General features: G+C 41.4%; 1 protein-coding gene across 3 annotated transcripts; it reads left to right on the top strand.

Moving 5' to 3' along the window:
• Positions 1-570: 570 nt before the first annotated feature.
• Positions 571-17,657, top strand: LOC124870981 (sterol 26-hydroxylase, mitochondrial-like). Of its 3 annotated transcripts, XM_047369890.1 has the most exons (10): positions 9,244-9,281; positions 9,372-9,639; positions 12,685-12,866; positions 13,997-14,196; positions 14,280-14,477; positions 14,693-14,856; positions 15,778-15,944; positions 16,039-16,120; positions 16,312-16,512; positions 17,219-17,657. In XM_047369890.1, the coding sequence occupies exons 3-10, from the start codon at positions 12,712-12,714 to the stop codon at positions 17,333-17,335; spliced, it is 1,284 nt and encodes a 427-aa protein (XP_047225846.1). In that variant the 5' UTR covers positions 9,244-9,281; positions 9,372-9,639; positions 12,685-12,711; the 3' UTR covers positions 17,336-17,657. The 3 variants fall into 3 exon arrangements, with proteins under 3 accessions (XP_047225844.1, XP_047225846.1, XP_047225845.1); XM_047369888.1 differs by lacking the exons at positions 9,244-9,281; positions 9,372-9,639 and adding an exon at positions 571-896; XM_047369889.1 differs by lacking the exon at positions 9,244-9,281 and having other exon boundaries at positions 9,282-9,639.
• The last annotated feature ends 1,091 nt before the right edge of the window (positions 17,658-18,748 follow it).

Genomic DNA, 18,748 nt, shown 5'->3' with positions numbered 1-18,748 from the left:
TAATGAAACTAAAGAGTAAAACATTTATTTTATAGGTGAATATATGTAAGTTAATATGTTTTGGTGAAGACTGAGGTTTACTCTGAAGCAGTTCAACTTTGTATTAAATCTAAGAACTTCTGAGTTCAGGAAGTTTCAGATTTTACCCAAAGTTGGTTCTGAGTTCTAAACAATCTAACCTCAGAGCATTTATGACATGCAGTGATTTATATTGGGCCTAAATTATTTAATTTAGCTTTCACAACATCTGGTATGTCATGCGCAGCCCCAAAGGTTAGTGAGGGAGGAAAAACTCTTGTATCCACACAGGCTCACATGATGGGCTGTTCCCAAAAAAGGGAAAAGAAGCTTCATTGTTTGGAGTGGATAGGCTTACAAGGATGTTTCACAATAATTCCAGCCAAACCGATTACCTACCTACTCTGTTACTTTTCTTTATATGTGGACTTGCTTGAGCAAGTCTACTTTAAATGACAGAGAACTCAAAAGCTCAAAGCTTACAGCCACAACCCCTTTCCTTCATTGCTATTTGTCCTGGTTGCTTCTTTGGATATTGCCTGGATGGGTTAAAAATTTGCAAGACTTGGCCCCTCCCTGCTTTACCAGAAACTTGGATGTAACAGGAGCTGTGTGCTTTTCATTTGGCTCCTACAATGGCTGCGTGGTTGTCAAGAAGAGCACTGTCAGGGAAAACCACCTGGCTGTTGCCATCGAGCCACATTTTTAAAAGCCATGTCAACTGCAGAAAGGTGGGTAGGACCTCTTCTGCTCCTGGTGCCCTCTCTTCCCTGCAGGACAAGCCTCAGACAGTGGAAGACCTCCATCGTGTCACCTTCTTGGAAACGCTTTACAGGCTGGTGTTTCAGGGTTACTACAACCGTGAGCATGACTTGCAGGTATGTCAGAGTGTGATGATCTGATCTGTCTGGATGTTTCACACCTACATGTATAGGAGCTCCATGACACAACAATACATGTGTTAAAGTTTGTATCCAAGACATGCAAACTTTCTCCCTGAACTCCCTGCTGTGTTCTTTATGTCTTTTTAATGTTTTCTAACAGTCCTCCATTGAACTGCTGGATTTATAATTAGAACACATTACACGCAGAGGGACTCTGTTTAGTCATTAGAGAACTTCTGAAAGCAATTAGTTAGACTGGATTTTATTAGGGGACATCTGAGTAAAGGAGGCTGAATCTAATTTGAGCCACACTTTTCAGATGTAAAAAAAAAACCTTTCCACTTAAAGTTACAGTCAGCTCATTGCTGGCCTGTCACATGAAATCCTAATAAACTGAACTATGTGGACAGAATCTTAATGTGGCGAGTGAGTGTGGAAATATTAAATATTAAATTTACTTAATCAATTGAAAACATTCATGGTACCAACAACGCCACCCCGGGAATTGCACACAGGAAAATACAAAATATATTTTGAGTTTTTAAAAAAGACCCAGGTTGATTCAGACAAAATAGCAGGAGCTGTAATTCAATTTAAAAAAATGATTAAAAATGTAATTAAGAAAAACAGATGTGAAAGGAAATAATGAAAACCACAACAGAATAAAACAATCAGGCCGAGACTTACCTGGCGCGGTGGACTCCAGTGGTGCCACCCCAAACACATATGATGAGAAACAAAGTAATTAAAATTAAACAAACAAACTCACACTGGTGCTCCTCAACCCCAGAGTGCACAGAAACCTTATCAGCGTACCACCATCCAGGCCACCACAGCCTCCCCATTCAGCTCTCCCTTTGACTTTCTTCTGGAAGGAGTCAGCCCCCATAAACACAGACCCAGGCAGGCAGACAAACATCACGTTGGTTACCTGGACTGACGTAACCTTCACAACCACCTGTATTCCAAAACCATCCATCCATTTTCTATACCTGCTTCCTCCATATAGGGTTGCAGGGGAGCTGGTGGCTATCTGCAGCAGTCTATGGGTGAGATCCAACCTGGACAGGTCGCCGTCCATTGCAGGGCAACACAGAGACACACAGGACAAACAACCATGCATTCACTCACTCACTCACTCACTCACTCACTCACTCACTCACTCACTCACTCACTCACTCACTCACTCACTCACTCACTCACTCACTCACTCACTCACTCACTCACTCACTCACTCACTCCCTCACTCACTCACTCACGCACTCCCTCACTCACTCACTCACTCACGCACTCACTCACTCACTCACTCACTCACGCACTCACTCACTCACTCACTCACTCACTCACTCACTCACGCACTCCCTCACTCACTCACGCACTCACTCACTCACGCACTCCCTCACTCACTCACTCACTCACTCACTCACTCACTCACTCACTCACTCACTCACTCACTCACTCACTCACTCACTCACTCACTCACTCACTCACTCACTCACTCACGCACTCACTCACTCACGCACTCCCTCACTCACTCACTCACTCACTCACTCACGCACTCACTCACTCACTCACTCACTCACTCACTCACTCACTCACTCACTCACTCACTCACTCACGCACTCCCTCACTCACTCACGCACTCACTCACTCACGCACTCCCTCACTCACTCACTCACTCACTCACTCACTCACTCACTCACTCACTCACTCACTCACTCACTCACTCACGCACTCACTCACTCACTCACTCACTCACTCACTCACTCACTCACTCACTCACTCACTCACTCACGCACTCACTCACTCACGCACTCCCTCACTCACTCACTCACTCACTCCCTCACTCACTCACTCACTCACTCACTCACGCACTCCCTCACTCACGCACTCCCTCACTCACTCACTCACTCACTCACTCACTCACTCCCTCACTCACGCACTCCCTCACTCACTCACTCACTCCCTCACTCACTCACTCACTCACTCACTCACTCACGCACTCCCTCACTCACGCACTCCCTCACTCACTCACTCACTCACTCACTCACTCACTCACTCACTCACGCACTCACTCACTCACTCACTCACTCACTCACTCACTCACTCACGCACTCCCTCACTCACTCACTCACGCACTCCCTCACTCACTCACTCACGCACTCACTCACTCACTCACGCACTCACTCACTCACTCACTCACTCACTCACTCACTCACTCACTCACTCACTCACGCACTCACTCACTCACTCACTCACTCACTCACTCACTCACTCACTCACTCACTCACGCACTCACTCACTCACTCATTCACTCACTCACTCACTCACTCACTCACTCACTCACTCACTCACTCACTCACTCACTCACGCACTCCCTCACTCACTCACTCACGCACTCACTCACTCACTCACTCACGCACTCACTCACTCACTCACTCACTCACACCTAAGAGCAATTTAGAGAAACCAATTAAGCTAACAGTCATGTTTTTGGACTGTGGGAGGAAGCCGGAGAATGCATGCATGGAGAGAACATGCAAACTGCATGCAGAAAGACCCCTGGCTGCGAATCAAACCGAGAACCTTCTTACTGCAAGGCCAAATAGAGCAAAATGGCAGCTTGTGATGTGGTGATTGTGTCACTCCCAACAGAAGCACAACCCAGACTGCAGAAGTAATACTGACCAGGACATCTATGTTGCTCAAAGAGGAACTAAACCTCAAATCAACTTTTGTTTGGCAGATAAACTGCATTAACTGGGCCTTAAAGTGCCTGTGACATTAAATTTTCATGATAAATCCAATTACATTTATGGACAGGAAACATAAATACAATTTTCCAAAAAGTAAATTCAGGCCACTGAAATGAACAGTTGTTGAGATATATTGTCATAAGTTTCACTACTCCTTACATCACAGGGGAGCACCACATGTAACTTGACTGCTGCTACAATGGCTGACAACACAGACAGCAGTGAAGAACCTGATATTTCTTTAGATATATTTTAGTCATTATCAGAGAGAGACGCGGCAGAGTCAGAAAAAGAAAGTCAGATGTCATCAGATGGTAGAGCACCACACGGCCATCTGATTCCACCAGAGTCTGTTGTTCCCGGATGACGGAGCACGGCCGGAGTCAATCTGGAAGAATCATACCAGAACCAGCACAACACCTGGGGCTGCGCAGTTCGACATGTACAGTTCAGCATTCATCGCAGCAATGGGCATCAAAGCTGATGTCAACAGAGATATAAAAAGTCAAGGAAACAAAGTTTTAGCCGACATTTCTGAGTTGTTTACAATGTAAGGGGGCAATCTTTGGAGAATAGAAGTTCCCAAGCGGGTTTACTTTTCCTCCACACTGACCATTCCCAGAAGAGCTTTGAAAGCTGGAAATCTGTCTGATACAAAAAGATCAGAAGATTCATATTCCGATCGAAGACCGTTAGATGCATCCAGGCGCAGGTGAAGGCCCACAGAGGTTTTGTTTCCAAGGAGATGACATCCTTCTTGTTTTTTTAGTCGGCTGCGTGGGTTCCTCATATTTCCTCTGTTTTGGACGGATGAGAAGTTTAACGCTTTTGAGTTGATCAAGGACGCGTGGTACTCTGATCCCCCCATTTTTCTTCAGACCTGTGACCCATCCTCAAGCCGGTGAAGAAAAGAAATCAACGTCAAAGTAATTTCGTTCTTTTTATATTAAATTGGATTGGAGTATTTAGAGGTCTGGGCAGGGTGAGGCATAGTGAACATGAATTAGTATTACCAAGGATTTACCTTGTTGCATGCAATATTGATTGTTTTATGCTGAGCTGTTTTGATTTGCTGTTTGAAGACTGTGGAAGGGCAACGGAGTTAGATGCGTTCGTCCGGCTGATTGCCGATCAGCCAGGAGTAAAACCTGAACTTTGGTATGGAGCTAAATTGGGGCCATAAAGTTTGTACTTGTACTCGTACTCGTCCTTGTCGTCTTCCGCTTATCCGGGACCAGGTCACGCCCAGACGTCCCTCTCCCCAGACACCTCCTCCAGCTCCTCCGGGGGGAGCCCAAGGTGTTCTCAGGCCAGCCGAGAGACATAGTCCCTCCAGCGTGTTCTGGGCCATCCCCTGGGCCTCCTCCCGGTGGGACGTGCCTGGAACACCTCCAGAGGGAACACCTCCAGAGGAAGGCGTCCAGGAGGCATCCGGTATAGATGCCCGAGCCACCTCAACTGGCTCCTCTCGATGTGGAGAAGCAGCGGCTCTACTCCGAGCTCCTCCCGGATGGCCGAGCTCCTCACCATATCTCTAAGGGAGTGCCCGGCCACCCTACGGAGGAAGCTCATTTCAGCCGGTTGTATCCGGGATCTCGTTCTTTCGGTCATGACCCAAAGTTCATGGCCATAGGTGAGGGTAGGAATGTAGAGCGACCGGTAAATCGAGAGCTTTGCTTTTCGGCTCAGCTCTCTCTTCACCACAACGGACCGGCACAGTGCCCCCATTACTGTGGCAGCTGCACCGATCCGTCTGTCGATCTCCCGCTCCATTCTTCCCTCACATGGGAACAAGACCCTGAGATACTTAAACTCCTCCACTTGAGGTAGGAACTCCCCTCCAACCTGAAGAGGACAAACCACCCTTTTCCGGTCGAGTACCATGGCCTCGGACTTGGAGGATCTGATCTTCATCCCAGCCGCTTCACACTCGGCTGCGAACCGCCACAGCGCATGCTGTAGGTCTTGGCTAGAGGGGGCCTGTGTTATCCTTAGGAGTCTGAGGCAATCCATGAGAAACAGCTGAATAGCAGTAAAAGTAAATTTCCATGATAATGTAATGTCTCTTAGAAAGAACTATCCACTTAAACAACATCATTAATGAAATGAAGATTTGATTGTTTTATGACAATCAAGTCAGAAATACTTTGTCAAAACATAAAACTTAAGATTTGTCTGTTTCTTTGGTTACCTCATACTGCTCTGGTATGAATCAGGGATAGCTCTGCTCTTCTGCCGAACATCAGCCTGAAAGGTGACAGTGATGCTGTCAGTTGCTTTATTGTCCTGAGTCCAAACACGATGGGGCCCAGGTACTCCCATGTTTCTGCCGTGTTCTTGACAGACTCTGATAGAATTCCGAATGAAACTGATGTGAAATGAAAATAGTGGTCACAAAACATCACAACAGTACTTACTGTGAGACAAATTCTGGGGGTCCAAATCGAGGCCGGATATACGCAGGGGCAAGGGGGGGTACTACCACCTCAAACAAATGTCTGGCCCTCTCAAATAAATTCTCAATTACAGAAGCACAAGCCCTCGCCTTGCCTCTCTCTCAGCCTCCTACATTTAAGGGCAAAACATAATCGCGCTTACTTGTCTCAGTGGACGTCCGCCAGACATGTCCATGCAAAAATCAGTTTTTACGACTGCATACTGCGGTATCACACAATACCTGCTTATGCTTTACATTACAGCGCTGAAAACATTACGCGGCTTCTGGCCCGATGTTTCTTTAAAAAAAGGCTGGAGAGGAGGGCATCTTGGCGCGAACCCTGCTGAAAAACGCTTGGATTTTCTTCCAATCAGCATCCATGTATGACTGCGTAATCCATTGCCTACATGTTTTGTACTCAGAATATCTGTAATTTTCACAGCCTTGTCCAGCTGTTGACTTATGTTTGTCAGGTTTAATGAAGAGAGAACAGGAGGAAGATATACAACCAGACACATTAGACCATTAATTAGACCACTAATTTCAAGTCTGAAGAATAAAAGAAAAAGCATGGCAACAACCATTTTCCTGAATGTCTAGTAGCCTAACTCTCACAATAAAGCGTTAAGAATAGAAACAAACATACAGTATTGTATAATTACAGCATGCTAACCAAACTCTGTTCTGTGTAACTAAAAGTCACTTTAACACAAGGAGCTCTTTTCATGCAAACATTTCTACTCCAACAGTTGAGGAATCATTCTGCTGGGTGGTTAACATTACAGGCTAATCTATGTCGAAGGCTGAATATAATATGATATAGAAATTATGAATAAATAGGAAAATGTTACTTAGCTGTCTGTTTGGTTTTATTAGCATAATAATAGACCCAATGTTAACATTAACTACCGGTACTTAAAGTAGGTTTGTGATTTGAAATGGAAGGCAGGTCTTAAGTTGAGCTACATGAAAGTGTGGTGAGTTATATTTATAATGGTATATTATAAGTGTAATGCTTCAACTCTGTCAGAAAACAGTCAAATAATATATACTGTTTTCTCACATGATTCACTGAGTCTTTATTCAATTCAATTCAGTTTTATTTCTATAGCACCAATTCACAACAATGTTGTCTCAAGGCTCTTCACAAAAGTCAGGTTCATACATTCCAATTAATCCTAACCACTGAACAGTGCAGTCAGAGTTAGTTATTTATTCAAATTGGATAAAAAGTATTGATTAAGATGCATAGCAGAACATTGATTTATTTCATTTACAAATTTTGCAGCATAATGCCAAAAAAGTGAGGCTAAAGTTTAAATATATCCTGTTGTTTATTTTAGTTTAATGAATAAATTTGGCAATCTATGACATTTTTTGGCTTAAGCACCTGCCTCCAAAAATGTCTCTGCATGTTCTGGCCAGTACCAGATCCAGTTGGGATGTGGTGCTGGTCTGGTTTTAGCTTTCTGGATATCTTTTGTATTTCCCTCTCAAGCATGAAGCTGTCTCTCAGCATCAAGTCTAAGATTAACAAAGTTAAGGCCTCACCTCAGTGAATATTAGATGAACTCTTAACAGCGTTTTGGGCGTTTACAATTGACCAATATAATTTCACAGAGACAGTTGATTAACCAATGACCATCACTGATTGATGATGTCAAGTTCGACAGATTCTCTTTTGAAAAATAAATGAACTGTTGATGTGAGTAAAAAGCAAAAACATTTTGACATGTATAGATTTTTACATCTCTGCCAAACAATGAGAACTATCTTGATAGAATTTTTCCATTAATAATTTCTAAAATCCCTCCAAATGTGGTGAAAGCAGCCCAAATTTTAACAACCCGCCCAAAGCTATTTTTTTCCAGCCCAACGTGCTCAAAATAAGCCCAACTAGGGGATATCCAGTCCTGTCTGGCAAATTGTGCAGCACATTTTACCCCAATCCCATATAGATCCCACTAATCAACAACAACAATAAACATGCCGGAGCATAATGTGTACGCATGATGTTGCCCCCTTCACATTTCTGCCTGCCCCCTCATATATGCATGCCTAGAACCGGCCCTGGTCCACATTTCCATTTTACTTCTTACTCTTTTAATATTTATACAAATGACACTCAAATCTGTTTATTTACCTAGACGCCTTCAGGAGGATAATGTTTATTAGTGGGTGATAGGGATGAAATACAGATTCATTATAAATTATTAGCTCACAATGAAAGAACAGGGGTTCCCAAAGTGGGGGTCGGGACCCCCAGGGGGTTGCGAGATGATTTTCAAAATCATTGTGATGTAACCTCTGAAATGGATGGAGGGCCAAAAGGGAAAAATTAAATAAATATATCATGAAATTAATGTCAGTCAGTCAGTCATGTTCTACCGCTTCTTCCATGGTGAACCAAAGCATGCAGCCTGTATCAAATAATTGGTACATTTAATTTTTTAATGGAACATTTATTTATGGGCTGCACGGTGGCGCAGTTGGTAGCACTGTTGCCTTGCAGCAAGAAGGTCCTGGGTTCCTCCCCTCTTTCTGAATGGAGTTTGCATGTTCTCCCTGTGCATGCGTGGGTTCTCACCGGGTACTCCAGCTTCCTCCCACAGTCCAAAGACATGCCTGTTAGGTTAATTGGTCACTCTAAATTGCCCTTAGGTGTGAATGAGTGTGTGTGTGGTTGTTTGTTTGTTGCCCTGCGATGGATTGGCGACCTGTCCAGGGTGTACCCCACCTCTCGGCCATAGACTGTTGGAGATAGGCACCAGCCCACTATGGAATAAGCGGTATAGAAAATGACTGACTGACAATTATTTGATTCATTATTAAATAATTATATATACCATTAAATTATGAAATGGGCAATTAAATAATTGTGTTGGGACCCACAGCCATGGATTTCAACATTAAACTCCGGTACGAACTCTTCTGGAAATTTTCAAAATAAAGTGCATTAACCTTCTTCCGGCACAGCCAGGAAACGGGATAACTGCGGACTTCCTGTGACGCCACTGCCCAAAATAAAAGCACAGCTGTTGCTACATCCGCCCTCTTCCACACGGCCTTCCAGAGGGACCGGATAGGGGAGAAAGGCGCGCTGATGTCTCTTTGCTAGGAAACAGACATGAACTCTTCAACTGGATCCAAGGATGTCATAAGATCATCGATTATATGCAAAGATAAGTACGAATGAAATACTGTCTGTGTTTCCGGTATTTTCATTCATGAACGGGGAAAATTAAGGTGTAAGAGTTGCTTACTTTCTCCTCTGAGGCCTGTAGAAGCAAACTGTCCCAGAGAAGTTCCCCACAGAGAAGCTGTCTCTATGAATCCGAGCGGAGCGTCTCCCAGCCTGGAAGGAAGACAGCAGAGACCCTATCACCATGGTAACGAGCCGTTCTTCCTCCACAGCTGGAGGTTAGCGGGAAGCTAACCCTTTGTTCCCAGAACACCTTCCACAGCTAAGGAGGTCTTTGTTGACTGTGGATATCTTCTTCAAGCTTCACCCCTTGGACAACGTTTCCTCACCACGGTTCATGAGGTTAGGTGTTTTGTGCAGAAACGGATTTAGAATGAAATGATATAAACGTTTTTTATTTTATGAAGTTTTGTTTGTGTTGAACTCAGCTATCTTGGTGCTAGCATGCTATCTGCAGCACCACGTGTTCAGGTTGTGTTCTTTGTGTGTTGTTAAAGTTAAGACAAACTTTATTTAAAGGGTGATTTTAAACAGAATATTGATCATAACCCGCCGTCCGCGCTTATGCATTTTTACCCTTTTTATTAACCCTGGTATTTTAAAGGTATGTGTTTGATTCTGGTGCTAAGCTATCAGCTTCTTTTGTTAGCTTAACGGTAAGAACACGTGCTTGCTACTAAAGAGTATTTAACAGAAAAGTTGTTGGTTTTCAATCCAGTGAATAATATTTCCCTGAACATCATTTACTAGATTTGATAACTAAGTAAACACCATTAAGCCCCATTTCTCCAGAAAGATTTGTCTCTTTTCCAAAATATTCCCTTATTAAACACTCTATTAATAATATTTCTTCAAATATTATTTTAATAAAGGCAGTTAATTAGACACCGTTGAGAATTAGTCATCCAGGAGGTTGGTTTTATTCAGCAGATCATTATTTAAAACATTATTTTATTAAAATAATATTTTATCTGATCTTGCATTGTGAATGGTTGTCTAAACGTTTGCTGATTATTGCCTAAGTTGGTTCCAAGACTAACTTAACTTCACTTCCAGATTCTTCAAGATAATCATTGGTTCTCAAACATTAACATTGCATGGTAATGTTGCATCACTCTTTTGGTCATAATTATCAATCATCTTTAATCAACTTGTTAATATTGTACATAGTCCATTAATCTTCATTATTCTTTAATTCTGCTTGGTAGTTTAGTTGGATTGTTTTAGCAAAGTAAAGAGTTTGTTGATTGAAATATGTTTGACTTTGAGTTGACTTATTTTTGTTAATAAATTCTTGTATTTTAAGAAATTGTGTGAATTTATTCCATATATGTACAGAGTTTATGCTGTTCAATAATGTCAGAGCTCGTCTCACACCTTTCTATTTTGTCCTAATACCATCACCTTACTGGGCTGGTCAATCCTTAACAGACCCAAATATTATTTGATAAAATATTATAATATTAAATAATATTCTCAGATTCATAATTCCAACAATTGTGTTAAAAGTCATTTAAAAAACACATTCATTTAAAAGTGCATATATTTATTTAACTCTACATTTATTTATTAAATAAATAGAAAATGAATTATTTATATGTATTTTTAGGGGGTCACCAGTATGTGGTGCTGTTATTTAGGGGGTCACAGGCTGAAATGTTTTGGGTTCCTGGAACCCCCCTTACTCTGAATTTTTATGTTTTAAAGTTGATTTTTGTTTTGTTTTGGGGAATAAATCAAATGTAGTAGGATTTATTTTACACTTTCCTCAGACATGGATAATTATTTTGTGTGGATTAGAACTGAACCAGAACCCAGCCAACCAAGTTCTGATCCTTTACCCAAATAAATATATGCTGTTGGTCAGACGGTATTGAGGTTTTTAGGCAATAAACACATGCAACATATTTGCATCACTTCCACTAAAGTTAAGTGCTTTTATTCAATTATTTTTCTGTTATGAGTTAAACATAAACCAAACCTTCCTCCACAAGTTTCTTTTTATTCCACATGGCAGTCGCCCACTAACCTCTTGGTAACATATTATCAGATGACCAGTCAGGATTATCCTGGGGAGAAATATATGTATATCCAGAAACAATCTCATAAAAAATCTGCGAGTTTTTAAACAAACTCCTGTTTGTGTTAAAGTAAGACCGACTTTTTTCACACTGTGATCGTATTTCACTATCTATGGAACATACTGATAAATAGAAATTTCCATATGAAAATATTAATCTTAGTTATTAATGAATATATACAGAACAGATATTTGCTTCCTGTAAACTGACCCTCTGCCTCAGGTTTTAGAAACTGCAGATCATATCAATGCACGGGGCTTTCAACCAGTTAACTTCTGTGCTAAATCCTGCAAGCAGAAAACGTGGCAGCTCAGCCCTCCAGTCAGAAATACTGACTCCTGTGATAGAGAAGACAATGTCAGAAACCTGCAAGATCTGTTTTTGACAACCTTGATCTGAATTTTATCACCGTTTCTGTTTTTTAAATCACAAATATTCAGCATTACACAAAGAAAGTTTTTGTATTCTTCAACCTGATTTAGCAAACAATAAATTCAAGGATTTCAGGTTTGTGAGTAGAGAGACATTTACATCACATAAACTAAAGGAACACAAGTGATTAAATCTCTAGCTTTTAGAGTTCCTTTTGCCTTGATTGTTTGGGAAACAATGTCCAGTCATGTGCCATAAATCCATCAATGATGTTTACATTCATCCACACCTCCATGATTTTCTAAAACCTGGAGGCAGATGGTCTGTTTACAGGAAGTAAATACCTGTTCTGTTCATTAGAACATTTGCTGTTTCTATTCTGAACCTGTTTTCTATACAGCTCTTTGTTCAGGATCTCAGCAGCTGCAGGCCTTATAATTTATAACTTAAACTAATATTTTTATGTGTAAATTTATATTTGTTAGTATGTTCCATATGTTCACTAATAACATTATTGCTAGCTGTGTTACTAATCTGTTAGATAATGTCATTATGATCAAAGTGGCATGTGATTGCAGTTACACACAGTCAAAGGTCAAAGGTGACCTGTCAAATAAGTTTGATTAAAGGGTGTCCATGTAGTCCCTCACAGGTAACATGACCTTTGTTTCCGTGGCAACCACCAGATAGCAACAGCTAGAGGAAGGCCTTGCTCTACTTGCAGGATCAGGTTGTGTGAGGGGAACAGCGTTCAGCTAAACTCTCGTTTACTGGCTGAACAAATGTGCAACATTCTTTATTCTCACAGCAAAGTGACTGAAACTATTCTGCTGTTTCTGATGTTGTTGCAGAAAGCTGCCAGCTTTACTTCTTAATTGAAGGAGTTTTATTCCTGTGTGTGATCAGTTTTCTTTTTCATGTTGTCCCTTGTCAGCTGTATGAGAAGCAGCTGTATGGACCCATGTACAGAGACCTATTCAACTCTGTGTCGGTGAACACCCCTCAGCTGCTGGAGGAAGTCATGAGAAACGATGGGACGTTTCCCACCAGGGGAGACATGTCTCTGTGGACGGAGTACCGAGATATGAGAGGACATGGCTACGGGCCCTTCACAGAGTAAAGCAACTAAACACTGATCCACTCAGCAATGCTTCACCTCCAGTTTGTAAAAAAACAGACAAACAAAAACCCATTGTAATACTGACAGAACAGCTCCCCAGAAATAAAGGTCATGTGTGGTGTAATTGAAAAAGGCTGATTCTGACCCGCTGACAAAACACATTGCTGCCATTGTAAACAACATTTAGGCTGGCCGGTGTGGCCGAAGGCTCTGTCCCCACAAACATGCATATTTATGCAAATCTCAAATTATTTGCAAACCAAGTTTTTTTTGTAACAAAACCAGAGTTAAACTTGCTTTTCAGAGTTGAGCTTTATAGAAACTCTGTTGGTGTAAATGTGCATTATGTATCCTGAGATTATCTGAACAGATGAGGCATCTTTTGCACATGCCTACTCTGGCTAGAAATCACACCAACAGCAGTGCAAATGTTATAGCTGAATAAGTGTAAATTAAGAAATGTTCTAATTATGCAACATATTCTTTCAACAATATATTTCAATATTCTTTCAGGAATATGTTGTGCTGTGAAAATGTTAATGTGTCTATGTTTTTTATGTAGAACAGGTTAAAATGAGTCGTTTCCACTTTGAAAGAAAAGTATATTGCCAGAAGTTTGTGCACATGTTGCACTCCTGGGGATTTGACTGAAAATCATCAGTCTTTAGGCAGTGACAAACAAACTAGATAAAAGTAGACAACACATGCAAATCACTGTCTACGTTTTATGCGTGGAGAAAAACCTGCAGGTGTGCCAGTAATTTAAAGCATTTTGTAAAAGCTGCAAAATCTATAGTGTGTGACATTATCACAATTAAAGCGAAAATGCTGCGGGGATATCCACAAAACTCACAAGACTTAAACGACAGATCCATAAAAACTGTACATGCTATTAAAACGTGAGTTTAGTGTCAGATAAAGGTCATTTTTCAATCTCCTGTCTAAGCTTTGAATGTTGTTACTGCTGTGAAATGTGACGGAGCTGTGGACGTGGTTCTACACTGTGAGATGTATCTCAATCCATTCACCCAACATAACCATTGGACCATGACTTAATCAGCATTAGGCTTCATATTAATTTTCTCACTTTTCTTAGGAAAATCTCAGCATGTATTTCTGCTCTCAGGGAAGGGGAGCGCTGGTACAACCTGAGGGTGGTTCTCAACAAGCGGATGCTCCATCCCAGGGATTCTGCTCAGTACTCTGGGGTGATCAACGAGGTGGTTACAGACTTCATAAAAAGGATCAACCAACTGCGTCAAGCCAGCCCAACAGGAGATGTCGTCGCTGGCATCTCCAATAAGCTGTATCTGTTTTCACTGGAAAGTATGCAGCAAACATCATTCGTAAAAAAAAACAAACTCTGAGAACACTTTTTTTGGGGTTGTTGAATTATTTTTGTCATCCAGGTATTAGCTCCATACTGTTTGAGACAAGGCTCGGCTGTCTGGAGAAGGACATTCCTGCTGGTACCCAAGAATTCATTAACTCTGTCATTCAGATGTTCTCCAACAGTAGGGCTGCGTCGATTTGTCCCAGGTGGAGCCGCAGTCTGCTGCCGTTTTGGAGACGCTACATCGACGGCTGGGAGGGCATCTTTAGCTTCGGTGAGTTGGAGACAAACCTTTCTGGTATTTACTGCTCTGGTGAAAACACTATTGACCGAGGTTTGGTGTGATTTCAGAAAGCAGTAAACTCTACAGGGTCCTTAGTTAAACCTCTCTTATGGGAGATGATACACCTCGATTAAACAATAAGCGACCTCTAAATACCTTATTCATTGCAGACAGAGAACCTCACTACTGTTTTACTCCTACTCTAGCTAAAACTTTAATCGACAAGAAGATGGAGGACATTCAGCAGCGAGTGGACAAAAGCCAGGATGTAGAGGGTGAATATCTAACATACATCCTGTCAAACACCCAGATGAGCATTAAAGATGTCTACGCCAGCATCACAGAGCTTCTCTTAGCCGGAGTGGACACGGTACTCAACTCATTCCGATGTTTAACAGGAACAAAAATATGTCAATATTTTCTCAGCTGAAATATTTCTAATGGGGCCATTGACCTAAATCTCACCCCAGATGTCAGCAACAAATGATTCACTCATACAAAGAAATTAGCCAACTTAGAAGGCTATGGGTATAAAATTAGAATGACACAGGCAACACACAGAATCTTATAATAGATGTCATTACCCTTTTCTCCTGTATGGAAAAACTAGACCTAAACATTTCTCAGGTGTGACTTTGACCTGTTCTTTCACACAACCGTCTTCAGATCTTGAAGGTCCTTTCTATGCACTCTGATCTTCAGATGTTTCCATAGATTTTTAGTTGGATACAAGTCCTGTCGACTGACTGGACCGGTCTAGCAGTTTTATTTTCTTTCTCCAGTTAAGAGTTTCCTTGGTTGTGTGTTTGGGATCAATGTCTTGATGGAAAGTCCAAACTCATTTCATCTTCAGATTCAGAGGTATATTTCTTCATTCATCCTCCCTTTAACAAGTCTGCCAGCACCATATGCTGTAAGATAGCCCACTACAGGATGCTTCCACCTGCAGACTTCACTCCTGGCGCCGTGTTTCTTGGTTGATGTGGAGAACCAGTCTTACTAAAAGCATCGTGAGTTCAACGACATCCAAAGAGTTCAGCTATGGCCTCATCTAACCAGACTATATGCTTACAGTATCTCAGTGGTCTGTCTAAATTTTATTCAGCAAACATTAAGCAAACTTCATCAGTGGAGTGTTGTGCAGGGAATGTACTGGGGCTGAGTGGATTACATATTGTTTTCATGGGACAAGTTGTAGCTGTTGTTTGCAACTCTTTCTGAAGTTCTCTTCTAGTGCTCCTGGGCTCTCAGGTAATATGAGGTACGTTGACAAGACTGTCTTTATTTAAAGACCTCCAACACCCTCACATGGGCTTTGTACCAGCTGTCTAAGAACCCGGAAATCCAGGACAGACTTTATGAAGAAGTGTCCACGCTGGTCCCAGCAGACCGAATCCCGACTGCTGCAGAGGTTACTGGGATGCTGTTTTTACGAGCTGTGGTCAAGGAAACTCTGAGGTAAGACTGCATGCGGAGCATTTGGTGTTTCTAACAAGGATGATTTAGGAGGATAATTACACATTGTCTGTTTACCTAAATTCTTTTTCAACAGGATGTACCCTGTGGTTCCTACGAATGCAAGGATCATCACAGAAAAGCCTATTTCTGTCAGTGGTTTTCAGTTTCCAAAGAACGTGGGTCTGATTCTTGTTTGTAATAAAATAACATACATCTTGTACATATTTGCTGTCAACATCTGTAACACCTTTAGGAGCATAAGAGGTATTTCTATTCTGTCACTAATATTTACTATCAGTGCAACAGGATTTAGATTTTGGTGGATATTCTCTAGAAAAGTTCAATCTTTTGACTGTTATTTCTCCAGACCTCTTTCACGTTCTGTCACTATGCCATCAGTCATGATGAGAACACCTTTCCTGAGTCGTTCAAATTCAAGCCAGAGAGATGGCTCCGTGACGGCCGCCAGAGGCCAAATCCTTTTGGTTCCATCCCGTTCGGCTATGGAGTTCGAAGCTGTGTGGGTCGCAGGATTGCAGAACTTGAGATGTATTTAGTTCTGTTTCGGGTAAGACAAGGAACCTTTAATATCCTAACTCTGGGTTGAGTTAAGGTACAATCCAAGCCTGGAAGTTCAGTGGTAAATTATATTTTAACACTAATCATAATTCGAGCTGGGTGTCATCTGCATATGATTAGATTTTTTGACTTGTTTTTTGATGCTGCCTGCTGGAAGCTCATGGAAGAAGGAATAAAGATCCTTTCTCAACACAGAACATTGTAGAAAAAAGTAGCCTGTCCTACTTGAGTACATTCATTTTAGTTTAATAAACATCTTTTAAAAATGTTAGAATGTGGGCAGAAAAAAACTCAGAAGTCAAAGGTTAAGGCATTGTGAAAACTCAGATAGCAGATCAAAATGTTATATAAATAAGTGGCTTTATACTTTCACAAGTGATTCATGAAACCAACGAGCTTGAAACAGAAGCACAAAACACCACAAAGTAAAACTTAAGTAAGGAAACCAAACTCCAAGATCCACAGATTAGGACCAGAACCTTGCAAGGTCAAGGTTGGTGTAACATCATTCCCACATCCCAGTTTAGACTTTCAGTACAAACTGAACGTCTGAAATCACATTGTCCTCCTCGTCTCAGTGTGAGACAAGAGGACACCTGAGACCAACAACTCTAACTACTGTCCCCACCGTCCAGTCTATTTCTAATGTTACATAAAATTGAGTCTTACCTCCTTAACTTACTTTTTGCTTTCAGCTGATTCGTCAGTTTGAAGTCGAACCAGACCCGACAGTTGGAGAGTTAAAAAGCATCAATCGCACTGTTCTGGTTCCGGACAAAAAACTGGACCTGCGCTTTGTGGAGAGAGTGTGAAGAAACAGACACTGGTTTGACCCATCGAGTCAGCTGAGTCGTGTGGATGCTGTTGTCTTTTCTTTATATAATCACAGCTTTGTGGCAAAGTGGCAGCAGATCTGAAACAAAAGAAAATGTGCAGAATAAATCTGGTCTTTTTCATTTAGTATCATAATGCACCTGTGTCACATTTATTGATTTTACTATCATCAGCTTCCATATAATGAGTTTCTGTCGATGACCCAGCAGTTCTGTTAATCTTCTCAGATACAGAATTATCATTTGAGCTTTTAAATGATTTATGTTGCTTAAGAAAGAGAATAAAATGTTTTTTTGAAAATAATGGTGATTGTTTCCTCACTTCACGTAAAACACAATAATAAAAAGCTCTGCTTCTTGCTACACAACCTTCATCACAGCTGCAGCTTATTGTGATGGAAGCTGAGATCAAGCTGACGCCACATTGCAGAGAAGATTGAAGCACAGACATCTTTATGTCGAAGGTAAAGTTCTGATAGAGAACTTTCAGAGAGCTCACAAGACTAAATAAACTAAAATATGTGGAACAGATTTTGAAGATTGCACTATACTTATCTGCTGTTACATAACTAGCCAGCTGTGGACCATCGGATCAGGAAGACTGGGAATCTTTTCTATCTTAGCTAGATCTCATGATGCATGAAGGTGGGATATTTTATCTCGTTCCCAAATAGAAGCAGAGTTGAAACAGCTGCAGGTTCTGCATCAGCGGGTGTGAGCAGACAGTCTGGACTTTAACAAAGTAGATAACTCCAAACCTTCAGGACTGATGATTTAAACACACCTGACTGAAATACATCCAGTCAGGTTCTGTAACGTGAAGTCAGTTTGATTCGATAGGAACACATCTTAAAGCTGCAGGACATCAGCCCCTAAGGACTGAGGTTTGAGGCCCCTGGTCTGGTGTATGTCAAGTTATCAGCCTGCAGCACTTTGGGAATCCCTCTGTTGGAGTTAAAATCTTATTTTCTGTCTGTTTTATGTCTAATAGATTCAATAACAGAAATGGGAACAAAATGTGTATTTATGACGGGTTACTGGTAACAGAGAGCCTGAAGATGCCAGAAATGGTACTTGACTGAAAATGAGTCATTAAACCGGCCACAGTCCAAAGAACGTCTCTTTTAGAGTTTCAGAACACCTGGAGAACCATTGATCCACAGAAATTTAAAATATTCCAAGAAATTTGACTGTTTGTTTGGAAAATATAAAGAAAAGAAGGGTGGATCAAGGTTTGAAGATGGGAAAAAAAAAAAAAGTAAAATGTAGTAGAAATACATTCGTAACCACTGGGTTGGACCTCCCTTTTCCCTTCAGAACTGCCTTAATTCTTCAGGACACAGATTCAAGAAGGTGTCAGAAACATTCTTCTGAGGTTTCGATCCATATTGA

Source organism: Girardinichthys multiradiatus, chromosome 7 (assembly GCF_021462225.1).
Source record: "Girardinichthys multiradiatus isolate DD_20200921_A chromosome 7, DD_fGirMul_XY1, whole genome shotgun sequence".
Taxonomy (NCBI): Eukaryota; Metazoa; Chordata; class Actinopteri; order Cyprinodontiformes; family Goodeidae; genus Girardinichthys; species Girardinichthys multiradiatus.
Note: the sequence above shows the minus strand (reverse complement) of the source record. Positions and strands in the feature narration are given on the sequence as shown.